Here is a 26,676-nt window from a genome sequence, read left to right as displayed (position 1 = left end):
CAGATGGAATGACCCATACTAGTTTAGTGCGTTTGATCAAACAAATTTAAATAGTTTAAAAAAATTAGCCTGTACCACGTTGTTAAATAGTTTAATGAATCAAATTCAAAATTATAAAACTATAATTATGAGCAATTCCAGCTCAAATCAGGATTTTTTTGTGGTACTTTTGTACCCGATCCTCTCCGATTTCTATGAAACTTTGTAGACATGTTATCCTAGACCTATATAAGCCATTTTGGTGTATATGGAGCCAATAGTACTCTAAAATAACATTTGAGAAAGGCGTAAAGTATTTAAATATTTTTAAATTTTGCAATTTAAAAATGACTGTATCTCGAAGCCGTTGCGTCGTATCACAAAGTTGTCAAAGACAAACTTGTAGGAAATTGGACGAGTTTTCTAAAAAAAAAATACACCGAAACAAAAATACATGCCACATTTGAGTATTTAGTAAACTTAATATTCAATCCAAATTATTATTTTTTTATGAGTTAAAGATGCCTATTTGGAGTTGGGAGACTGGATTTAAGGTGATTTGTCAACAAATAACTTTATTTATGTTAATTTTTCGAAAGGTGTACAAACTTTTTTTGCAACCTTTTTGATTTCTGTAATAGTATTTGCTATATAACTTTTTATAGAAATCATCTTTTCATGAGCTTTCTGTAGCAAAATGTCCGGCATAAGTTTCTGAACAAAACGTAGTACTAGGTTTCTGTAAAATTTTAAATTGTTTACATGTTTCATCACAAAATGTGCATAGTGTCCAAGGGGTGTAAATACTTTTTTTACATACTGTACGTAATCTCAAATTGGGACCAACCATAAACCACGTGGACACTTTTTTGGGAATCTGTCACCCCCCCCCTCCCCCTCGTGGACAATTCTCCGTACAAAAAAAAACTTTTTTGTATGGATCGTGGACTATCGCAATAACCCCCCCCCCCCTACAGTGTCCACGTGGTTTATGGATGGTCCCATTACAATAAAGCGTATTCCAATCTCAAAAAAAGTGCAATACTGGATTGGGTAATTCTCCACCAACTCACACAGCAGTTGCCCCTGCGTGAAACTTTGTCCTAATGGGTAACTTTTGTCCCTGATCACGATTCCGAAAAAACGTATTTTTCATCGAAAAAAACACTTGAAAAGTTTTAAAAACTCTAAAATTTTCAGTTACTCGACTGAGATATCAAAAAACGGACCTCGGATTCGTGATCAGGGACAAAAGATACCCCTTAGGACAAAGTTTCACGTAAATCGAAGAGGGGTCGGGGCACCTTTCCCCGATTTTGTGTGAGTTGGTAGAAAATTACCCTATACTGTTTCAATTTTTAGGTTACATCATCGTCTTCTATTATGAATTCTGACCAAACACCTTACCCCACTAACCACCTTTCAGGTTCCTGACATTTGTGGGATGTAAGCACAGCGTGAAGCAGCTGCCCCAGTAGTAACCTGCACTTACTAACATTTTTTACCCTTAAAATCGAAATTTACAAACTGACATGGTGGGCGCCGCTGGTTGCCAATGAGAACGAAGTATAATTTAAAGGCAACCTAGGAAACCAGTGATATGTAAGAGGATTGCAGTTTATTGCACTACCAAAATAACATAAAGTTTCCTAATTTGATTCTACACTTTATCTTCTCATCAGTTTTTTTTTGCGACGTGTAAAAAGGTAGGGTCATGCCCACTACGTGAATCCATTCATTTTGCTTTATATTGCAGCAGTGTACTCCCTCGAGTGGAATAAACATAACACTAAATCGAGAAAAGTGTAGGATTTTGATTTTTTTTTCTTCAGAAGCTTTTAGGGTAGTTTCTTCGAGTTAAGCATATCAGAAGTATGGTTTTGTTAATTTAAAAAATAAAGGTTATTTTCAAACTGCAAAGGGCAAACCTTCTGGGAATACCTATTAAATGTCACGTTAGCTGTCACTTGATCCCAAATCAAATTCGGTTAATCTGTTGTTCACTTACATTCAATCCCCATGATGAATAATGGATGTGTTTACAGCAGAAAGGCTTCTGGAAAATCGGGTATCCTGGCAGCGATCCTTACAAGAGTGCGAGTATTGCGTAAAATTAAAGCGCAAAAAGGGGACGAAAGGAAAATGTTCCCCAATTTCATCCCACTTCACGTCTGTTTCGGTTGACTGACATTTGTAATTAATTGTTACACGTCGTCACATGCGTGACTGCTCCGGTACCGTGCTGCGTTGTTTGTTTTATTCGATTTGTGGGTGATGGCTGCGGTGATGATTTATTTGATTGAAAACGATAAGCGGTGTTGGCCTTTTTTGACGTTTGTTGGGGTTTTGCCTCTCTCTGCGGGATTGTCGTGCAGACGATTGAGTGATAAATGGCATCATGTGGAGTTATGAGCCAAAGGTAGAAATTTGTTCTAAATTCTCTTGTTGCAATGAATAAGTTAAAATGATTATTCTTAACACCAAAAACTTAAAAATCAAAGCAAAAAAAAAAACTTATATAAAAAGATAGAGCACAACATGAATTGATTAATATTCCTTCTTAATTGCTTCTAAACATTAATCTATTAATGATTCTTCATCTAGCAATAATGACTTCAGAAGCCGTTCCTAACTCTCCCAACTTGGCAACCTTAAAGGATATCCGACTAGCAAACAGCTGTTCCGTGGATACCCCGCATATACAATACACGTTGGTGGAACGAGCGCGTGTGTTCCGAATTGATTAGAAGCCGGAGAAGTACTTTCCGGCCCCTGGAACGTGAGAAGAATACACCCCCCCCTCGCCCCATTCGTTTTTGAAATTATGAAAGGCGTTTTGTTTGCCCGCACAGAACATCAATTTGTTAGACTTAACTCGGTTATGAAGCTCTTTGAAGTATCATTAAAGTTAAATGTTTTAATTTAGTTAAGAGGCTTTTTCACGCCACAGTGGAAACAACTCAAGCTGATGAGTGAAAACAAAGTTCAAATCACAAACTGTTTGAGAAATTGTTTACGATTAAGGCTTCTCCCATTTAAGGGGGCCATTTATCATTTCTATTACTGCAGAATTCATGAACCCAAGGAAAAAACGGAGCACCATCATGATGACCACCACGTGGTGGGTGACCCAAACTTGGGATGTTTTATATTTTGGGGTGGATCCATTTCCCCAAAACGAAGACGACGACGACCATATGCTATTACAGTGCCCATAATCGACCAATTAAGAGTACAATGAACGGTCCCGTCGGCTTTGGAGCAAGTTACATCACAGCTAGGCTCAGCCATAAAATTTTATCCCACCTGGGACGTGGGAGTTGCGTTTGGGTGGTAGATCCAGATCAATTAACGATTAGACAGAGATAAGCGGCAGTAATATTTACCTGCGAAACTTCGAATCCCCAGGCAGTTGGAAGGATGTAGCTGGCGGAGCAAAAACTTGCAGCATGCTTCCCGAACTGATTGAACTTGGAGTAGGCTGGACGCTGGAAGCAGGACCTGTGAAGAAGAGGGAGTTGAGTGAAAAGTGGCGTGGATCAATTAAAAAGGGTTTGATGGAGACGCGTGGTGCGTCATTTTGAGGCAATCGATTGTTCAATTTAACTCAGGATGTGCAACATAATAAAAAAAAAATGTTACAAAAAATCATGGGAAGTCAAAATGATTTGAACTTGTGAGCACCAAAATAGCAAATAAAATAATTGGAAGTTAAGTAATTCGAGTGAAACTTTCCAATCCCCTTATGATTTTTTTCACTTAGACGATTATTATACTGTGAATCCACGACAAACCAGCAGGATCCATGTCTAAAGTACCAAAATAAAAAGACATGTATTTCTTCTGTTTTTTTTTTATAAGGGTGAACCTATCCGAAATAGGGTGGTCATAAAATGGCTGTTTAATGATTTTTGCAATACGATTTTGTCAATTAAATCGTATCTCCGGAACGACTGAACTAATTTAGGCAATCCACGTTAAAAAAAGATTACAAGTCGGCCTTTTATGAACAATACCAAGACATTATTAAAACAAAGCAAAATACACTTACAGATCAAATGAAAATTTTGTTTGCTGATTCAAATGTTTTAGTACCAACAGCTCACAGCTGAAGATATTTTTTTATTTATCAGGATGTTTAATGTAACATCAACATAGTTCTGAAATGAGATTTATTGAACAAAATATCTCGAATTTCGGTTTATTAATCGAACTCAAAGTAGGGGAAATATACCTATTTTAATCACACTAAGCCGTTCGACCAATTCTCATCACTTTTGCCGTTTCTGCTATTAAATCAATATTTTCAGATGTTTCAATAATGGAGAGTTGCTTGCTCACTTTTATTTGAGCTACTTATTACTTTGGAACAGTCAAAAACACTTTATATAAGCTGTAATTCATGATCAAAGTGCTGATAGGCCGATGATAGAAATAGGCTGAGAAAGGGTATAGTTCCCCTACTATGCATCTCCATCGAAATGAGTTCCCAGTAAATTTTGCAGGAGACGCATGGTGCTTTATGATCAAATAATGTACTGGAATCCGATTTTTTTTGCCTTCCTCACTGAGGTAAGGCTATAATCCTGCTCTAAAAATGAACTTTTTATTAACAGCTCGAAGACCCACCTTCATATATACATATCGACTCAGAATCGAAAACTGAACAAATGTCTGTGTGTGTGTGTATGTGTGTGTGTGTATGTGTGTGTGTGTATGTGTGTGTGTGTTCAAAAATCTTGCCAAGTTTTCTCAGCACTGGCTGAACCGATTTTGATCAAACCAGTTGCAATCGACTTGGTTTAGGGTCCCATACATCGCTATTGAATTGTTTGAAGTTTCGATAAGTAGTTCAAAAGTTATGTTTAAAAATGTGTTTTCACATATATCCGGATCTCAATTATATGCATGTAAACGATGTCCGGATCCATCATCCAACCCATCGTTGGTTAGGTAATTAAAAGACCTTTCCAACAAGTCCACAACATCGAAGATCTGGTAACCCTGTCTCGAGTTATGACCACTTAAGTGATATTTATGTACTTTTTGAAGCCGGATCTCACTTAAATGCATGAAAACGATGTCCGGATCCATCATCCGACCCATCGTTGGTTACGTAATCGAGAGAACTTTCCAACGAGTCCATATAATCTGGCAACCCTGTCTCGAGTTAAGACCACTTAAGTGATATTTATGTACTTTTTTGAAGCCGGATCTCACTTAAATGTATGTAAACGATGTCCGGAACCATCATCCGACCCACCATTGGTTACGTAATCGAGAGACCTTTCCAACGAGTCCATATAATTGAAAATCTGGCAACCCTGTCTCGAGTTATGACCACTTAAGTGATATTTATGTACTTTTTTTTTACTTTTTTGAAGCCGGATCTCACTTAAATGCATGTAAACGATGTCCGGATCCATCATCCGACCCATCGTTGGTAAGGTTATCAAGAGACCTTTCCAACGAGTCCACATAATTGAAAATCTGGCAACCCTGTCTCGAGTTATGGCAACCTAAAAAAATAGCTGAAATATGTGTCCAAACCACTCATATTACCCATTGTTGGTAAAAAGTGAGGAAGGCATCAACCACATAGGTGGATTAAGTTAGTTTTTCTTCTTAAAGTCATATCTCGATGTCAAATTATGATGATAAAGATAAAAATATGATTTGAAATACTGTATAGGTAAACTCAAACGTCTTTTTTACAACTCCGTTTTGAAATTAATTACTTTTCCTGTCATTCTCGCATGACAAAAAGGCCTACTTTTCTTCTAGAATTGAAAAGTTAAACTTTTCGGCGTAAGTGCTGAAAAGTTATACTTAACAATATTGTTTTTGTTTTACCGGTGAATAGACTTAACACATAGAGAATTGACTTAAAATTCCACTTAAAAGGTGTTTTTTTGAAACTGCAAAAAAATTGTGTGAAACTCGTGGCAAAGCTCGGTAAACCTCGTTGCATAAATGTACGACTCGTGCTGAAAAAAATCATCTTTTTGCAACTTGTTGCATAAACTACTATTTTTGATGTGTTTTTTATTCACTTTATTTAAATAAATAATTTTTAAAAATTAGTGCAAATGCTGCTTTTATTGAGTATTGCCAGTTTTCCAAATCAAAAGGAAAATAAATAAATAATCAAAAAAAAAAAAAACAAATCAATATACACGAGCTCAAAGACTCAAGAGCAATTCCAGCTCAAATCAGGAATTTTTCTGGTACTTTTGTTCCCGATCCTCTCCGATTTCAATGAAACTTTTTAAACATGTTATCCTAGACCTATAAAAGCCATTTTTGTGTATATTGAGCTAGTTGCACTCGATAATAACAATTGAGAAGGGCGTAAGAGTTTTCAATATTTTTGTATTTTGTAATTTAAATATTGCTATATCTCGAAGCCGAAATGTATCAAAAAGTGGTCAAAGACAAACTTGTAGGAAATTAGACGGGCATTCGAAAAAAATACACTGAAAGAAAAATGCACGCCAATTCTATGAGATTTTTCAATTTTTATGTTTAAAAGTTAAATTTTAAGGTGATGTCAAGATTTTTTCGTTCATTTTTTTTTTGTGAAAATAGCCTGAAATGTGACAAAAAGACTCACGAAAAATGCAGGATGGAATGTCTCTCTTAAAAAAAAAAAAACAAAAATCATTTATTAAAACTGTGTTTTTGAATAGTGGTCTAAACGTCAAAATATTCAAAAACCGAACACGAGAGTCGATTTTCCAGACAATTTTAAATGAAAGTCTCCATATTGACCATTGTCCTATGTCCAATCCTTGTGAAGATACTGCGGTTTTAAAAATAAAAATGTTTAAAAAAATGGTTTTAAGTGGTTTTTGGCAATTTCTATACGACAGACTTAATTTTTTAGTCTCGTAAATATTTTTATCAGAAAGCTCGTCCGATTTCCCTAAGGTTGGCTTTAACAGCTTTTTAATTTGACTCGTTTGAATATAAACGTAAGCTTCTTAAAATCAATAAAATTAACAACCAGTGTATAGATTGTCAGGGCAAACAGATTGGTCGATACAAAATAAATTGGCACTGGCAACGTATGTTTTGCGCCAGTTTTGCTGGGCGTAAAGGGCGGTTGGTGTCCAGCGCGTTTGGATCTGTCAAAGATTGGCCAATCTGTTTGCCTTGACAATCTGTAAACCAGAGCATACTCGCCATATTAGGGTGGATCCAATCCGGTTACACCGGTGCAAATCTCCGAAACCAACGATTGACCAAATTTGAGTTCGATTTAACCTCGAAGACTCCAAAATGGCAAATTGATGCATGTTTTGATTTTCCAGACAGTTTCTTTGTTTTCAACTGTTAACACCTTACCTGCACATTTTCCTCGGTGATGGTGATTTCCCCGCTGTAGGCATAATCGATGAGTTGCTTGAGTGACGATGGATCGATGTCGTGCAGCGTGACAACATCCCGGTTCCGTTCCAGCATGTCGTCTGGCGTTCCAAAATGTAGAAGCAAAACAAAAAAAGTACAGAGTTAAAATGGGGTGCAAAAATTGAAGGATTAGACTAGGTGTGGGGGGAAGAAAAAAATATCAGTAGAATCAGGTACCGTGTTGAGTTTCACAGGTGCTTGTAGCGTTTTTCACTGAACGAGCTTTTGAGGGGCTTTAGGAGGCAATGAATATACGATATGTCAATTCGGGTGCAAGTGACACAATTTTCGGCACGGTGTCAAACGAGGATCCGACACCGTTGTGAGTGATGGGGCGGCCCCTTGGGACATTTGATACTTTGAATACTTATTTGGAAGTGGATTTAAAGGAGCTATGGTTTTCAAAGGGAGTGAAATAATGATTCGGCTGCCGATCCCGATGATGCTATGAGACGCGGGTTCGATTCCCGCCTTATCCACTGAGCTTCTATCGGATGGTGAAGTAAAACGTCGGTCCCGGTTTCTCCTGTCTCGTCAGAGGCGCTGGAGCAGAAATCCCACGTTAGAGGAAGGCCATGCCCCGGGGGGCGTAGTGCCAATAGTTTCGTTTCGTTTTCGAAATAATGATTTATATTTTCTTTTGTTTTATGAAATTCAAACAAGTGCTGAAAATACTGTGTCATATATCATTAAATCCATAAACTAATATTCAAACTTTCGTAACTCAAATCGATTAAATACTCAACAAAACGAACCACTAAAATAATCATCTGCCCTGCTCAAATGAAAGTCGCGTAATTCGATTTCTGTTGCTGGCATGCCGGTCTGCCATTTACAGCACGGTTAGGTAGAGAGACCATCACCGTCGACATCGACCACTTGTTGGGAGTCGGTCGGTCGCCAGACAAGGTGTCTGGTAGCCCATTGCCGCTTTTGGTCCCACAGCTCGTTTACCTAGGTTTATTAATTGGTTTGCAAACTGCACTTGCTTTCTGCAACTATGTACGTCGTCGTGTCGGTGGTTCCGTGCTTCCGTTATGCTCGGTGGTTCTCAAACTTTATCTGATATCTTTTTAAAAGTCTTCCAATTTGTTTAAGTCCCGTCCTCCCGACATATCATGACAGTGTTTCCTGATCATTCAACATCATGAACGTTTTGCATGAATTTAAAGCTAAGACATTCAACTATGATTGGTTGATATAGGGTATTTAATTAAATGAACTCTTCGAATCATGCCAAGCGTTTGAAAAAAATATTTTAAACCAACATTTCCAAAATATTAGGGGCAACTTGGTCCCCCTTCAACATTTTAAAGAAATTTTAACCCTCTTCAACCTAATCCCGCCTCTAGATGGGCTTCGATCTAAAAAATCGTCAAAAATCAAATTTTCAACCAATTTTTGATCTTTAAAAAGCATTGGAAAGAAGAACTCTTAAAATTTTAGAAAATTTTAGGGTTGGAAGTTTAACTGCTTTTTTGTGACATTGCCAATGTTTAAAAAAATGTATTTTTTTAAGAGCCATTTTGGCTGTGTTTTTACTAACATTTCCTATATTTTCAGTAAAAAGAAGTATACGTTGATATTTTTTTAGTTATGCCTCTACGCATATTTTTACAATTTAAATGATGATGGTGTAATTCTATAGCAGAAGATGTGAAAAAAAAACAAAAAAAATGAAAAAGTGACTGCAAAAACGTGAAAAAAATAGATAGGCAAAATTTAATTATATTAGGTTATAGAATAGGCCAAATACTATCCAAAACTAATATAAACTAAACAATATAAATGCAAATTAAAGTACTGAAAATAAAACTAGAGAAGTAAAGTTTTTCGTAGAACAAAAGTTGCTCAAAATGACCCCTGGAACACAAGAAAAATAAAAAAATCGAAAAATATGTGAGCAGTAGAGGGTTAAGCAAAATGTTTCTAATCTATCCAAACTATTGATTTCCTATAAGTTACAACAAAATCATTTAAAAACTTAACGTTTCTGTTCAAAATAAAATAAATTTAGCATGTAAAATATTTAAAAACTTAAAATATTATTGTAAAGAGCAAATTGAGTATGTTTACAAGAGCTGGCAACTTTTGTTTACAAAACATTTGAAAAATGATTTTAGTCATCCACAACTATATTAAAGGAATCTATTTACGAAAAAACCAAACCAATTAATTTTAAGGCTGATTCCAGCTACTGTGAAAATGTAGGGATCTAGTGTGTGTGTGTGTGTGTGTGTGTGCAACCAACCAAACGGGACCACGCGGTCGCTTCTTACAAATTGAGTTGTTTCCATGTATTTTTTTTAGATCTACATTCTATACATGCAAATAACTCGCATAGGCATTTGGAAGGTGTTAGCTCTGCCGAGCTTCGGTGACCCATTTCTACGATTGCTAGCCGAGCGCGAGGTACTTCAGCTTTGTCGACAAGCCCCGCCCTGAAGAACGTTTGGACCAATCGGATTCAAACGTTATTTAGAACTTCCGAACCCTTGTCAAATGGACAAGGACCCAGCGCGTATATAGTTGTTGGTGGTGACAGTATTCCTAATTCCAGTCATAGCTCACCAAGTCGCGATGGCCTAGTGGTTAGCATTTTTGCTTACCAATCCAAAGGACGGGGGATCGAACCCCGACTCGAGCGACTTTGATTTTTCGTACATGTTCAGAGTTTCAAGATTTATATTTCCTATACTTTCTTGTTGGGAGCAGATGGGAATCGAACCCAGGATCATTCGCTTACAAAGCGAACACCGTAACCAGTCAGCCACGGCCGCTCACTAATGTGAAAATGTAGGGATCTAGTCTCCTTAAACGCACTTTTTTAAACAATTGATTGTAAAAATAGTATGACGATAAATTTAACGTCAATTGCGTATATGTAAAGCTATCAACTCTTGCGGAGCAAACATCCGTACACTTTGCCGATATGACAACATGGTATAACAAAATCTGTGAATGAAATATTTAGATAAATTAAACTTAATAAATTTGCGAATTAAAAATATAAAACTATGTCGTTTTTACAGCTAACAAATTTCATAAAATACTATCAGAGTGCTTATGACTTGCACGTTAAAAGTATTCATAAAATATAGCGTGATTTGAATCAAATCATTATGTTCTTCAATTTTTTTGTTAAACGTTTAAAAGTTTACGAAATGTCAAGTTTGCTTTTACGAATAATATCGTTCTTAGTGTTTTCACGAACACATTTCCAGATTTTTTTTTATAGAAAAGGTCCTATAACATGTGAAACACAATAGTTTATAGGACCTTTAAAAAAACTCTAGATTTGATAATTCAAATGTTCAAATGTTTTCACAAGTTTCAGAAAGCCTTTGGAAATGGATAAATATATTTAGTAAGAAATTTCTAAAAGAACAATTCTAGAGTTTTTTTAACAGGTCCTATCAACATATGAAAGACAATAGTTTAAAAACTCTAGAATTATTGATAATCGAGTTTGAATTGAGGAAACCCCGGAAAACTCCCTTTTTAAATCAAACTCACAGAAAAATACAAATTTCTAGTTAACAAAAGCTTTGACCACATCAAAAAGCAATCAATGATTAAAAAGTTGTTAAAATTACGTACAAATACGTATTATGCGTAAAATTCCCTACAAAAATTCCGGCCTTTAAAAATCCGCAAAGAGGTACGAAAATCCGTATGGTAAGGAAAAAAATCGTACAGTTAACCAGCCTTACGTATATGCATAAAACATATTTTTTTAAAAGAATTTTGAATATTTTTTTTCATATCAAAACAAAGAAAAAAAAAACTCGAGGAGGTTTTTGCAGCACTTTTTTGAAAAAAGTGTATAACTCAATCCAAATTTTGCTCCATTATTTTCTACAATGAGTTTGAGTCAATTTTGTACAACGAAGCTAGAACAGAGCTAATTTTTTTTTAAACACATGCTGAAGAGATACAGGCTTGGGATCAAGTCCCCCCACTCTACCCTACTCATAATTTGTTTTCAGGGTTGGCAACCCTTTACAAAACCAGCCTAATTTGAAGTTTTAATGATACAAACTATTGTACTAGTATCGGGTTACTTTTCAAAAGATCATTAGCACCATTTGTAAACTTAGTCATTTTTAGATCATTTATGAAAAATCTATTTCAAAAAAGCTTGAGATTATTCTTCTTCCCGTCTTTTAAATTTTCTTTTTTTTTGATGAAAACTCACTTTGTTCTTTTGAAAAAAATCAAATAAGTGTCGACTCGAAGGTCTAAAAGACGTATTGCAAACTAATTAGAGAACTCAGCTTTTGTCATTCTTTTTTTAAAATAAACAATGATCAAACATTGTCTACTAAAGGAGGTATAAGACTATGGTAAACAAACAAATAAACAAAACATACTCGCACTTTTTGGCAGATTGCTTGCATTTATTTCCAGAAGCCATTGCAGCCTGCATTCGTTTGGCTTTGTTTGCGAGTTTACTGCAAACTGTCAAACAAGAAAAATGCATGTTTGTTTGTTTGGCATAGTCTAATATCTCCTTAACTATTGAATAGTTTTGTTCGAAAGAAGAAGAAGTCATGCGTTCAAAAATTACCATAACATGTTTATTATTGAATTAATATGTTGATAAAGGAGATGATGCGGTAAAATTATATCAAAGAATGAGTTTTTTTTGATAAAAAATGTTTTTCAGAAAATGTTGAAAAGTAAGACAAATTTGTACAAATTATTATTTTTTCCAGTTTGAATCAAAATATACCAAGCAAGCCGATTTTTAATAGTCAAAATAACTCAAATATGAATTTTAAAAAATCACAGGTATTGGAAACCACTGCACAAAGTGGGGTGTGCCGTTCTGTATGCACTTACCGTTGAACATTGCATAGAAATAGGGCGAAACCGAAGCCAGGATGACCTTATGTGCATTTATGGTTTCACCTCCGACTTCCAGCGTGACGTCGCAGAGCTGTGGGGGAAGAAAACGAGGAGGGATATAAAGTGAGAAATCAGGGAAAGTGAAAGCGGTTCTCGAATGCTAATTGGATGGATGAATAAATCAGAGTTTTCTGTACTCGCATTGGGAAAACATGCCGAACTTGTGTAGAGAGGCAATTTTAATTCGACAATGGAAGAGTCGACCTGTCGACAGCTCGAATTCTACACGGTTGTTTACAAATTACAACGAGGTTCGAAATTAATTCATGAAAATTTGATGCCAAATGGCCATGTTGTTGCTTCAACTCCAGATGGAGACGCCTGATTGCTCGAAATGTTCACAAAACCAGACTGGCACAAAAAAGCTGAGGGGAGGGGAGCAATTATTCAAATCTGAGGGGTAGCAATCTAACCTGGGCGTTCTGCCGCATGCGGTTGATGGCCGAAAAGGACGCTATACAGTGGCCCGGGTTCTGGTGGTGGGCCTGGGGCAGGATGTCGTCGCCGGACATGTTCGGCGGGCTCAGGTCGCTCGGGGTCTGCGTCGAGTTGCTGGTTACAGTGGTGACATCCTCGCCGTTGCTGGCGGTTCCCTCGGTGGCTACTGGAGATCTGCAAGCGGGACGAAATAGAGAAGGTTCGAGTTATTTTTTCGGTTTACTCATTTCTCCTTTTTTTTGAAAAGGATCTTATTCAGTTTTAGAAAGAGGTTAGCTATAAGAGGTACTAAGTAGAATTCATTAGTTTACACAAAAATCATCTTTCAAAAATTCAAATCAACTGCATAAGTTTCCCACAAACCTCCCACTCGCAATCTTTTATCAAGGACTCGACATAATTATATCCTCATTCATAATAATCATTCTGTCCACGAAGTTGACAGTCAGTCAACGATAGCTGGGACGCCGTACGATTCATTCACTATCCTTCGCAATTTTCACTGCTTCCCATTCATGGTGCATGACAAAGTCGCGTATCGCGCATTCATTTCCGTCCGACGTTCCGTACACCAAGTCAGCACCCACAAGAGTCAGAATGATTGCAAAGGAAAGTTCATTGACACTATAGTTTGTGGGGGTGTGGAAATTCCCAGGGCAGGACTATAGTTGGTGTCGTCTTCTTCTGCTGAGGGGACACATCGTCCACGCGTTATAATTCAATTGCTGGCCAGGTCAAACGGTTTCGGTTGCCAACTCTGGAAGGTCCTAGAGCATAGTGCGTACAAATTAGATTTTGCTGTCGAATCCCTCTGTTGTTTCTCGGAAAAGAACTTTAACAATCCTACCCTGCCATATCGGGTTCAGCTGGTGCTAGCCACTGACGTCAGGGTGTCATTTTCGTTATATCCTCCATGATAAGGACGTTTTGTTGGTGACGATGCCGATTTTGGCAGAAGGGAAGATTTGTCCTTCGTTCTAGTGTGGATTTGGCATTGTTAAGGCAGCTTGAAGGGATTTGCAGTAATTTGGACGGTATGGGCTTATGCAAACGAAGTTATGGGGTTTCCCTAGATGGTGATAGGGAGTTCATTCCAAGAATTTACTGACTTTATACAGCTACTTAAAAGGCACTGGATCGCATGCCTTCGACAATATCAATTAACTTTAAGTTTTTGTCCGTTAATTACATGTTTTTCCCTATTGTAATCACAGGGTTGAGTTCAAAAACTGTAAATGCCTTGTAGCATTATGAAAACAACAATCAGTTATCAAATTTCAACAACCGACTCAAGACATGACGATTGGCTCCTTCCTGTTACACCGAGTATTCTACTGGCATCCTTGGAATCCCAAAAAGCGCTTACAATCCTTCGAACGCCAGGTGGCACTGTTGAGATTCGTAGGGCTGTGGCCACCCCTGGAAGGGTCTGTCCGGGTACGGGCGGCTTACCGGATCTACGGGTGGTGCTTCCGGATTCTGTTCATGTACATTTACACGCTGACTCAGGTGTTGTACTTTGTGAACGTTCGGGATTTGAAGGTAACTGATAGAATTTGATACAAAAAGTTGTTTGATTACAAGAATTATCAATAGGGAGTAGCAAACGCTCTGTTTTTGCTGATGACCCAGATTTCATTGCTAATCAAGTTGGAGATTTTCAATCGAAAAATTGTTCGCATCCAGAAATGTGTGCAGGACGTGGAATGTCCCCTGTATAGTCCCGAATGTAAAAAAGAAGATAAGTCGGTACGGATCCTCAGCTAAAATTCACACAGTAACTCTACCCAATCTTTCAGAGAAGTCATCAAAGCCATGAACATCACCTGGCTGATTGGAACGATCTTCATGGCCGCTTGCTACGGAACCGTTACCTTCTGGACCATCTCGACCCTGTACGAATGGAAGCGTCAGTTGATGCTTCCGGCTTGGTTTCCCTTCGATTACAGTGAATCGCTGCTCGTGTTCATTCCGGTTTGGCTATACCAAGCGTTTGGAATCTACATGAGTGCAACCTACAACGTTGCCACGGACACTTTGGCAACGGGATTGATATCCCACGTTAGTGGACAAACTGCGCGGCTCGGAATTCTGATGTCCAAGGTAAGACTTGACGCTCGACATAGTACTTAAGATGATTTGAAGATATTGTCTTTTAGCTAGGACACAAATCCTCCGGATTCATTCCCTACAACGATTTACGTAAGCATAACCCAAAATGTATGATGTGCAGCGTGATATCTAGCCTGACAAAAGATATCAACTACAATGACTCACATGGATTTTCTTAAGGGTATCTTGTAGAGTTGACTTATTTTCACAAGGGACTCCTGTGGTAAGCGTTAAAAAAATCTAAATCAATTTCAACTTCAAATATGCTTCCAGTTACGCCCGCGAAATCATCGACATTTTCAACGTGTCAATCTTCACCCAAATCATCGCGTCAGTTATCATAATCTGCATGACTGGTTTACGGTTGCTAACTGGTCACCACGATCCGTGGGCGACCACCGGTGATGTTTTCTATCTGCTTGCGATGATTTGTCAAATTTTGCAATTTTGCTACGTGGGGAACGAGGTGTCACACTCGGTGAGTGTTTCGGGTGTTGATGGCATTCAGTGTTGAAAAGTTGTCGTTTTTTTTCAGGTCGACAAAATCAACGAAATGGCCATGATGTGCAATTATCCAAAGTTTAACAAGCCTACGGCGGGAGCTTTTCTTATTTTGTTGACCAGGTATAGGCATAGTTTAGTTTAAATGAACAGGATTTAATTCAAAAATTTCTTTGAGACTAGAGCTATGCAGAAAACAGAAATCAAAGTTGGGGTGGTATTTAAGTTTACTCTGTCATTGTCTACTTTTCTCTGGGTAAGTAAATAATGCGTAACAAAAATGTCTAAGCAAAATTTGATGAAGACTGATAAGATATAGATGTATTAACAAATGTCATTTTAGATACTTAAAACTTCGTACTCGTACTTTGCAGTTCTCAACAGTGCTCAATCGTGAAAAAATAACAAAATTGGCTTTCTTGCTCAATGATCTATAAATAAATGAATAAGCTAAGCAGAATCAAGATGTTATCAGAGATGTCATTTATTATTGGATGAAATAAATGTCAAGTAACAACCTTCTTGGTAGAAAATTAGTAAAAAATCCGATGGTAAAATCGCATGTAAAAACATGCACATCACCATTGTGAGCAAAAGCATGTATGCATGAGAAAACGTGTACACAAATAGCATGTACGAAAAAAAAAAAGATTTTGCACACCCCAAAAATAACAACAGACTTGTCCTTTTCGGTCTGTTCCTTTTTTTTCAAAAGATGTGTTTATTTTTCATCAGAACTAATAATTATTCTCAAAGATTTTATTTATTTTATGTTAACCTTCAGATCCTTAAGTTTTTTTTATATTAAAAACTTCAAATCTAACAAAAAAAGATAAGTGATTCTTAATAAATTTCCTGATTTCGTAAAAAATTAACCATTCTTTTACAAAATTTCAGTGTCTTATAAAAAGAAAAATAATCTCTATTTTTTTTTCTTTGCTATGTCAGAGCACTGACGGCTAAGACCGTAGTTGGTCCATCTTGCCAAATAATCTCTATGAAGTTCAAAGTTAAATTGCGTGGATCTCGTAAGAAAAATCCCAAATCAAAAACAAAAACAAAAACAAAAACAAAAACAAAAACAAAAACAAAAACAAAAACAAAAACAAAAACAAAAACAAAAACAAAAACAAAAACAAAAACAAAAACAAATGTTTAAACAAATGTTTTATGTTTTATGTTTTATGTTTTATGTTTTATGTTTTATGTTTTATGTTTTATGTTTTATGTTTTATGTTTTATGTTTTATGTTTTATGTTTTATGTTTTATGTTTTATGTTTTATGTTTTATGTTTTATGTTTTATGTTTTATGTTTTATGTTTTATGTTTTATGTTTTATGTTTTATGTTTTATGTTTTATGTTTTATGTTTTATGTTTTATGTTTTATGTTTTATGTTTATGTTTATGTTTTATGTTTTATGTTTTATGTTTTATGTTTTATGTTTTATGTTTTATGTTTATGTTTTATGTTTTATGTTTTATGTTTATGTTTTATGTTTATGTTTTATGTTTATGTTTATGTTTTATGTTTTATGTTTTATGTTTTATGTTTTATGTTTATGTTTTATGTTTTATGTTTTATGTTTTATGTTTTATGTTTTATGTTTTATGTTTTATGTTTTATGTTTTATGTTTATGTTTTATGTTTATGTTTATGTTTTATGTTTTATGTTTATGTTTTATGTTTATGTTTTATGTTTTATGTTTATGTTTTATGTTTTATGTTTATGTTTTATGTTTTATGTTTTATGTTTTATGTTTTATGTTTTATGTTTTATGTTTTATGTTTTATGTTTTATGTTTTATGTTTTATGTTTTATGTTTTATGTTTTATGTTTTATGTTTTATGTTTTATGTTTTATGTTTTATGTTTATGTTTATGTTTATGTTTTATGTTTTATGTTTATGTTTTATGTTTTATGTTTATGTTTTATGTTTTATGTTTTATGTTTTATGTTTTATGTTTTATGTTTATGTTTTATTTATATTTTATGTTTTATGTTTATGTTTTATGTTTTATGTTTTATGTTTTATGTTTTATGTTTTATGTTTTATGTTTTATGTTTTATGTTTTATGTTTTATGTTTTATGTTTTATGTTTTATGTTTTATGTTTTATGTTTTATGTTTTATGTTTTATGTTTTATGTTTTATGTTTTATGTTTTATGTTTTATGTTTTATGTTTTATGTTTTATGTTTTATGTTTTATGTTTTATGTTTTATGTTTTATGTTTTATGTTTTATGTTTTATGTTTTATGTTTTATGTTTTATGTTTTATGTTTTATGTTTTATGTTTTATGTTTTATGTTTTATGTTTTATGTTTTATTTTTACCTTTGGACAAATCAATATCTGTGTTCTCTTTAAACTGAATATACATTCCAAGGAGCTATGTACAAGAGAGAACAGAGGCATCAAATTGTTAAAAATATTCAAGAAAAAAGCAGTACACATGAAATAAGATATGTTTTCGTACATACAGTCATCCCACATACTCGGAACACCCACAAATTCGGAACACTTTTGTGATAATTTGTCAATAGCAGGCCAAATCCATCTTTTCTGTCGACTGTACTTTTTTTAGAACCTTTATTTCTGGAGTTTTTTTTTTTGAAAAGGTCCTATAAACCAAATTTTCATTTTTTGCTTTTTGGGTGTTTTTGAAAACCCGTGACTCAAGGTGGTTCTAAAAACACCCAAAAAGCAAAAATTGAAAATTTGGTTTATAGGACCTTTTCAAAAAAAACTCCAGATTTGGTCATTCTCTTGTTATTTCACTAGTAAAAGTAGTACTTTTGAAACAAACAACTGTATTTCAAGACAATTTTATTCCGAGCATCAAAACACTGCCTCAAAATTGCCTTTTCCATAATTGTGGGATGTTATTGTGCCTCCCACAATTGTGGAACATCTGAATTTAAGTTATATTTTCCCAAAAAGGTTATCCGACCATGCACAAAACATTACTTGAGTTTCGTTAGCTTCAGTGCGTAAACCGTTCCGAATATGTGGGATAACTGTACCAAAAATAAAAAGGATACTTTTTTTTTTGAAAATTTTAACTTTCTTTAACTTTAACACTATTGTCAGTCTTGATAACCACTAACATTGAATGAAGACTAAGTCTTGTTTTAACGAACCAATCATTATGGTGGTCCAAATATGGGTACATCCTGGTAATTAAAGATTAACCCATTACTAAGCTGATTTTTTTTGTATTTGAGCTCAATATTGCCATGGAAACTACATTTAAAGTAGTTGAAAACTTGCTGACTTAGACTTCGCAGGTGACTCTAACTCACTCCTGCTCCTTAAAAAGTGCCGAGTCAACCGACTTCGGCTGCACAGCCCTGATTAAAACAACCTGTGATTAATTTAATTTTTTCATAGTTCGTAATTGCAGATTCTTTCATTTGTCGAACCTTACAATTAAATGTGCTCCAAAATAAGCATTTGACGTAGAACAAACCTCCCAAATTAACAGTTTAAAAGGACTGTCCCACTTCAAAGCGACTTAGTTCCTCCTTCAAACTTCCCCAACCAACATGGCCTTCCTGAACACGCTCCTGTTCCGGCTCTTCTTCTGGAAGAATCTCTGGGACCCCCGAAATCGACTGGAATCGTTCAAGCGACAGCTCACCCTGCTCAAGTGGATCGGGCTGTGGCCACCACTAGACGGGTCCGACCAGCGGCGTCTCCTGTACCGAATCTACGGATGGACCCTCCGGATTGTGTTTCTGTACGCGTTCACGCTGACCCAGGTGATGTTCTTTTTGAACGTGGAAACTGTGCAGGATTTGGCGAATGCACTGTACGCGTTGATGACCCAACTCACGTTGATTGTTAAGCTGAGGATATTTTGCAGTAAAATTGACCCGATTCAGGTGTTGGTGCTGAGAGTGCGATGCTCTATGTTTCATCCGCAGTGCGATGCTGAGACAAAGTTTGGGGCTTTTTGTGGAGAATGAATTTTGGGAGTTGTGATACGAAGTTCATTCATTTCAGAGAAGTGCTGCGGGCGATGAACACCACTTGGTTCTTTGGGACGCTGTTCCACGTGGTGACCTACGCAACGGTCACCTTCTGGGCCATTTCTCCGGCGTTGAAGGGAGAATTTGCACTGCTGTTGCCGTCGTGGTTTCCTTTTGATTACCGTCAATCGGCTTGGGTATACGGAGCAGTTTGGTTTTATCAAACACTTTCGTTGTACATCTGTGCGACCTTTAACGTGGCCACTGATACCATGATAATTGGGTTGATTTCTCACATCGGAGGACAGGTTGGAAGGTTAGGGGTGTTGTTTTCTAAGGTTAATAGTATTTTTTTCAAATGATGAAGGTTCTAACGGTTTCATGCTTACAGATGGGCCACGTTGCTCCCGGTGCTAAAAGACAGATTGACCTTAGTTGTAAAATTTGCAATTCTCTGTCACCATTGCTGAATAACATCGAGAAGCTCGCCAAAATCCATGGAGAACCTTATGCTTATCTGATTGAGCTGATATTATTTCACAAGGAAATTTTAAGGTTATGATCTTACGTTTTTCTATGGATAAAAATGCAAAGCTTATCTTTCTTCCAGATTTGCATACGAGGTAGTGGACATCTTCAACGTTTCAATATTTTCCCAAATCATGGCATCGGTAATCATCATCTGTATGACTGCGTTGAAAGTCATATCGGACCGCAATGTGGTATCGATGATTGGAAATCTTATTTATTTGTTAACGATGATCTGCCAGATTCTACAATTTTGCTACGTCGGAAACGATATAAGCTATTCGGTAAAATTCAATAGGTTCCAAAAACTGAAAAGTAAACACTTTTTTTCTTTTGCAGACTGGAAAATTTAACGAAATGGCAATATTTAGTAACTACCCCGAATTCAACAAAACTACAGCCAGAGCTTTTCTCATTTATTTGACAAAGTAGAATGATCATAATGACATTTCTATAACCTCTTAAAGTCATCTTCTTCATTGTAGAGTAATTCAGCCAGCCGATATTAAAGTTGGTAAAGTCTTCAAATTTTCTTTGACGTTATCCACTTTTCTTTGGGTAAGTTTCTTTACATTACTGTTTAACTAAAAAACTTCTTACAAAATCTATCACATTCCAGATTCTCAAAACATCCTATTCCTACTTTGCTGTCCTCAACAGTGTGCGGTCGTAAATTTCCACAAAATTTGTTCACAAGAAAACATGAATAAAATTTACCCACAAACACAACCCACCACAACCTCCATAATTTAAAATTTAAATCACTTTCCCGTCGCAACTTTCACCTCTCAATTCACCCAGGATGCACTGCTTGTTTTTCGGTGAGAGTAATGGGGAGACGGTCTTTGATCCTTGGATGCTTGGATGGCACCCCAAGTGGGTTGGGCCTGCAGACTGGCTCAAGTGTGGCCGCCAGCAAAAAATAACTGTCCTTAAGCGAAATACACGTGCACGTAAGCTCTTCCGAAAACATGGAAATCTTTCACCGAACCTTGGATTTTTGCTCTTGATGGGTGCTCCTTTTTTCCTGTTTGTGGGATTTCGAGCACTTCATAGAAGGGATTTTTTTTTGTAAGCAAAAGTTCAAGGCACATTCTACACTTCCAAACGTTGCGGGATGACCCGAGCAGAAACTAAAATGATTATTTCTTAGAAATTTTCAAATTTTAGCAAAAAAAAAATTGTTTAGCTTTAAGCTTGACAGGAATGTTAAAATTTATTGTGATGTAATGAAAGTTTAATCAAAACTTCACAATTTTCAACGAAAATTTCTGTTCGGGTTGTCAAATCATAAAACCTTGTTGCAACGAAAATTATGATTCATGTGGTGAGTGGCCCTCCCTGGCTAGACAGATTTTTTGTGCGGTACGCTTTTGGATGTTGCATCTAGTTCTGTACAAACTAGTGCACGAAGTTTTCTGCACTACTCGAAAACGTATCAGCTATCCAGAGTACTTCAGTATTAGAAGCTGTTACCCTACCAAACATTTCTGCCGGGTTGAAAATGGCAAACAAAACTTTTCTCATAACGGTTGCGGTTTTGTTGGGAGCGAAGAGCATCGAGCTATTTTACGACTTTTTCGAACAATACCGGCCTATTCGTGTAGCAGCGTAAATTTCAATCGAACCAGTTATGAGTTTATGGATTCGCTTGAGGTTAAAATAATCGATTGATAATGCCAGCGCATATTTTTTCAAAGTTTTTGTTCCTTATGTTTTTGAATCGCGACACGTGGGGTAAATTGAACCAGCTATTGTGTCCATGTTGCTGCACAAAAAACAGATATTTTGGATTGAAGAGATCCATCTCTCAATCTAACAAAAAAAGATTTTTACATTTTAACACTTTTATTGCTTTCAGAACTGCTGTTTCTGTTCAGACGTTAGTCCCGTTTTGCCCCAATTTACGGTAACAAAATCCTGTTTACTCTTTAACACAGTGTTTTGGAGTGAACCTTAATTTTGTTTTGGAGTGAAGTTGAAGATGAAAATATTAATTTCTCCAATGAAATTTTAGAGTTTTTTATGGCAAAATATTGTTTTGCTCCCTGATTTTTCAAGCTAATGTGAAGGGACCATCCATAAATCACGTGGACACTTTTTTAGAAATATTAACGCGCCCCCCCCCCCACCCCCTTCTCCACTCCTTAGTGGACAACCCTGGTAACATTTTTAAACTAACAGGTTTTATCATGGTCCTGAAAACCCTCATACGGCCTAAATAGGCTTTTATGGCCTACTTAAAACCTAATATATTACTAGGGAATTGCTTATGCATAAATAATCTTTTTTGTATGGAGCATGGACAATCGCCAACCCACTCTCCCCCCTAAAAAGTCCACGTGGTTTGTAGATGGCCCCTTAAAATGGGCTCGACATAAACTTAAAACAATATTTGCAACGGTCCAGAAGCTTTCAACGACCACTTAATTTTTTTGTGTGGATTTTACATAGGCACGTTTTTCAGTAATTGTGGGGTGGGGTAGAAGAAATTTGATGTCAAAGGGACTCAAAACTAAAAAAAAGTATTTTCATAAAAAAGATAAAAAATAGTTTGAAAATAGCTGTCATTTCCCGTTAGCCAACTGTCAAAAATCGTGAGATATATAAATTCATGGGAAATTGTATGTATTAATTGAATCTGCAAAAACCCAGAGAAGTCCATTTTATTTATTTAACAAACATTTTTATTTTAAAATTACATGTTTTTTTTTTTAATTTTGCAGGGTTACTGAGTGTTATTTGAATTTTACGGAAATGTTTTATGAAAAAGTGATGATTTTGACCAGTTTTTCGAAGTGTAAACACGGACGAACGGACATGACACCAGGAACAAATTTTCTTGAAATTTCTAAAGCAAACTATACCTTACGCCATCTACACTCGAGTTGTCGAAGTAGCATCGTATGATTTCTCAAAATGTCTTATGCAATAATGAATTAAAACATTTAGCATTAGTATGGTGGTAGAATCAGTGTTTTGGCATTTAGTTTGTCTTAATGATTCTAGGTAATTTATCTTGGATACTAAAATTGCCGAAAATTTTATAGAAATGGTATTTTAAATATGAATTCATACGACCATTTCATAAAATGCCCATGAGCTAGCATCATCTGCTGGCTTTGTTTACGTTTTAAACCACGTGACGCGAAAATTTTTACATAAGCGATCTCGCTTGCGCAGGTTTTCGCCAAGAAGAAGCAAAAGAAAACCTGCTTCACTTTTTGAAACCCCGTGTCATATCCGTTCGTCCATGGTTTACACTTCTAAAAATCACTCGTGAATGAATATTTACGAGGGGACCACCGATGCATTTTCCTGATGAAATATAAATATAAAAGTGACTCCAATTTATTCTCAATGCTATCTTTTTATATTATTTTTATTGTGACTTGAAATTAATTAAAAGTTTGAAAAACGTTTTTTTATTGAACATGATTTTTGCATCACTCAACCCCTCGGTCATTTCGGTTTGTTTTGGTTTTTAGTAGAGATCCTAAATAGGGAGACTGGTCGAAGTGAATTTGACGTACCCAAACAGACACGAGTTTGACGTATCCAAACGAGCATTTGCCTTTACGCCCAGCAAAACTTATCAGTGTTGCCAAGCTCAAAACATACGTTGCCAGATCGATTTAGCAACCTTAGACCAGTCTCCCTATTTAGGGTCTCTAGTTTTTAGATGTTTGTCTGCTTTTTAACTGGGCTACGACCCAGTTATCGAGCCCCAGTTAAAAAGCAGTCCATTTAAACAACGTCCAGTTACCGAACAAGTACTGTATTTGTTTGCAGAAACGTAAGCCTGCATACCCTTTGTTTGCAACTGTCAAACACGATAAAGTGCGAATTTGTTCGTTTGTTTGTCATAGTCTAATACCTCTTTTAATAAAAGTCTAAAAACTTGAAAGGGGTCGTACCGCCCCATCGTCACGAGATATCGAAATATGGACCTCGGATTCGTGATCAGGGACCAATTCAGGGGCAATTGTTGTGTGAGTTGGGGGGATGACCATTTTGCAATCTGGAAAAAACCGGAACAAAATTTAAAAAAATCTCGGGATACTGGTTTTGAGAAATACCGTAAACCCGGGTGACTTTGATAGGATTTCAATTTATTTTTGAAATATTTTTCAACTGGTAAGGTTTTTCTCAAGGTTATTATTTTTAAAACATGTACTGGGGTAGGCCACACAAAGTCCATACACTGTTTTTGAAAAAAGTTTTTTCAATAATGTTACGTTAAAAATTCTTAGTTTAAATTTTCTTGTAAAAACAGACTTAAGGTGCTCAAATTTCATTTTTACGTCAAATGTACCATCGCTAAGGTTGCTGATATAGTTTTTAAGAAAAAAAAATCACTAAGCTGGTTAACTAAGTTTATACGCTTTTTATCAAAATATATACAAATTTTACCTATTTTATTTTTAAAAGTCGGAATTTTTCAAGAGTGTGAGAGGGATGAGTTGCATGTATGTATTTAAAGTTATGCCTGGACAGCGTTAATGTAATTTTATAGATAATACTAAATAATGTTCTCCAAACTTTGTGTCAAGTCAAAATATGGCAAATTTATGTTATTTTTGCGTTTTTTAAGAGTGTAGATGGTTTTTCCAAATAACCTGAAACTATCTTAGCAAAAAAATCCCAAAATAATTAAAAACAATAAGATAACTCACGTGTTCGACTTGACCGGCAGAAACATCTTCTTGTTGCACGCGACTAGCTTAGACAGATGCTTGATCAGGAATATCTTCACCCTCAGTGTGCATATTCCCTTTGAACTTTGAACAAGCTGCGAGCTGGTGGTGGAACTTGCGATGCCCTCCGAACTGTTGTTGTTGCTGGTGGTGGTGGTGGTGGTCGTGACTGTGGTCGTAGTGGTGCAAAGTGTCCGTCTGTGCGATTTAAGCTGTGCAATTGCAAAAGTGGCTTTTGGCAGTGCTGGCGATGCTGCGTTTTCCACCACAACTTCCGGCGAGGCACTGGATTTACGACATTCCGACGGGGTTTGCTGGGGCTGCTTCCGGTCCGCGTCGGAATCCACTTTCACTTGTGGTCACACAAAACACGTCAATTTTTCTATTTATTTTTTCGTTAGGGGGTGGGTAATGTTATCCACCGAATTGAGCACTGTAACGAATTTCGCTCTTTTCGATATAGCGAGGGTAATCGTTTTACGATTCAATGACACTGGTGCACATCAAATAATATTGGATTTATCCACCCTCTTTCGGGAATCAAAGCTGGAATGGCAGTGTTGTTGAGGGTTGATCGTTTTGTCTGGAAGAAGAGTAATAAAATGATAATGTCAATTTGGGATGGAATAAGGAGATGTTACTCAAGTGAAAGAATCGTTTTATTGTATTATCCTTTGAGATTCAGAAATCGTTTTTCAGTCAACCATAATTTAAAAAAAAAAAACTTCAATGAAGCCAGTAAAAAGCATTCAAACCACAATCCTAAAGTAACTTCCTTCTTGCTCGTGAAGGAACTTCATTTCTTCCTTGAAATGAACACGCAATCAAGATAAAGCCCTACACAAGTATACACACTAGGGTGTTTCATCCAAAACCAAAAGTCCTCAGAAGCAGGCAAACCGAGGTTCCCCTAGTAGAGGATACCCATTGGGACTCTCATGCCAGATAGGGGAAATCTACCCATTTTAATCCTAATAAGCGGTCGTGTTTGAATGATGCTGGATAAACTAGAGTCTCCCTTGAATTTTACTAAAACCAAGTACACCAACGAGTAGAGCAAGTTTTTGTGAACATTTCTGTTTATTTTCACTTTCACTAAAAGTTATTCTATTTCTTTACCAAGCATTTAATCGTCTAATTTCAATTCAATTTGGTTTTATTGGTGAATAATCAAGATACAATGAGTTATTTTGAAGTGCATAACAGAGTTTTGGAGTTCCTTACAGCTGTGTGTTGCATCATAATCCATTTAGGATCAATTATTTCTTTAACTAAGGCACTAGCAAGAGTAAGAAAAAACTATAAAAAAAAACTTACAGAAATTGCAAAGGAAAGGGGATAGAGGAAGAGTAAGCTTATATCTAGATCACAGGTAATTTATCCTTTGTAGATGTGTTTGATCATCAGTTCCCCAAGGGCCAGGAATTGTTCTGCCTTGTTCCGGCAGCTCCGAAACCGCGTCATCATCTCCCCCGCGAGAGCAAAGAACTCCGGCAGGGTGAAGAGATCTTCTCCGGTGACTTCTTGCTGGGCCGTACTGCCGCTACCGGCAGCGACCACGCTGGCGAACGAACGCCCCCAACCAGGAGGGAACGCTGAGTTTTCCGCTGGAACCGTACGCTGTCCAGCTGCAGGAACGGCTGCGCTCGTACTTCGCTGAGGAGGGTGGGACGCTTTCTTCTTCCTCTTTTCCTGCTCCTCGAGGTAAGCCTTGCGCGCGACGCATCCGCGGTAATTGCCGGTATGGTTGCCGTCACAGTTCGCGCACTTTACGCGCGGCTTGGTTTGTTCTGCCTTGTCCCCCAAGTCCGCCTTTCGTGGCAGTGCGCACGCCTCCGAGAGGTGTGACTCACCGCACTTCACGCAGCGGGGCCGGAGGTTGCAGTTCCGCGAGCCGTGGCCGAATTTCTGGCAACGGTGGCATTGCGCTACATCCGTCGGGTTCTTGGTGTAAAACCGCCAGTTTACCCAAAAACCGTCCAACGTTTTAGTCCGCCGCAGGTCTTGGATCTTGACGGTGCCGCGGTCGAAGTACAACAGGTACAGTGTGTGTGTACCTGTTACCGTTGTCTTGCGCGAGAGCACTTTAATCTCCCGTGGTTTGATTCCGGCGTCCGAAAGGTGACC

General features: G+C 36.7%; 3 protein-coding genes across 5 annotated transcripts in view; 2 read left to right on the top strand and 1 right to left on the bottom strand.

Annotated features, from left to right (window-relative positions):
• Positions 1-26,676, bottom strand: part of LOC6031980 (kelch-like protein 17) — a 65,792-nt gene that overhangs the window by 16,545 nt on the left and 22,571 nt on the right. For both annotated transcript variants that reach the window (XM_038255808.1, XM_038255809.1), the window contains exons 2-6: positions 24,529-25,132; positions 12,714-12,912; positions 12,235-12,331; positions 7,327-7,448; positions 3,366-3,480 (exon numbers count right to left, since the gene is read on the bottom strand). In XM_038255808.1, the coding sequence (XP_038111736.1) occupies positions 3,366-3,480; positions 7,327-7,448; positions 12,235-12,331; positions 12,714-12,912; positions 24,529-24,554 (559 nt within the window). In that variant the 5' untranslated portion in view covers positions 24,555-25,132. The remainder of the gene's footprint in view (positions 1-3,365; positions 3,481-7,326; positions 7,449-12,234; positions 12,332-12,713; positions 12,913-24,528; positions 25,133-26,676) is intronic.
• Positions 14,428-15,872, top strand: LOC6031982 (odorant receptor Or1). Of its 2 annotated transcripts, XM_038255812.1 has the most exons (5): positions 14,979-15,073; positions 15,124-15,328; positions 15,386-15,474; positions 15,535-15,607; positions 15,695-15,872. In XM_038255812.1, exons 2-5 carry the CDS (start codon positions 15,200-15,202, stop codon positions 15,746-15,748), a joined length of 345 nt encoding a protein of 114 aa, XP_038111740.1. In that variant the 5' UTR covers positions 14,979-15,073; positions 15,124-15,199; the 3' UTR covers positions 15,749-15,872. The 2 variants fall into 2 exon arrangements, with proteins under 2 accessions (XP_038111739.1, XP_038111740.1); XM_038255811.1 differs by lacking the exons at positions 15,386-15,474; positions 15,535-15,607; positions 15,695-15,872 and adding an exon at positions 14,428-14,841 and having other exon boundaries at positions 14,898-15,073; positions 15,124-15,213.
• On the top strand, positions 19,184-20,543 carry LOC6031985 (odorant receptor Or1). Its single transcript, XM_038255810.1, has 6 exons — positions 19,184-19,662; positions 19,716-19,879; positions 19,935-20,136; positions 20,192-20,280; positions 20,338-20,410; positions 20,472-20,543. The coding sequence occupies exons 1-6, from the start codon at positions 19,318-19,320 to the stop codon at positions 20,523-20,525; spliced, it is 927 nt and encodes a 308-aa protein (XP_038111738.1). The 5' UTR covers positions 19,184-19,317; the 3' UTR covers positions 20,526-20,543.

This window comes from Culex quinquefasciatus, chromosome 2 (genome assembly GCF_015732765.1).
Source record: "Culex quinquefasciatus strain JHB chromosome 2, VPISU_Cqui_1.0_pri_paternal, whole genome shotgun sequence".
NCBI lineage: Eukaryota > Metazoa > Arthropoda > Insecta > Diptera > Culicidae > Culex > Culex quinquefasciatus.
The sequence above is the reverse complement of the archived record's forward strand: the minus strand, read 5'-3'. Positions and strand labels throughout refer to the sequence as shown.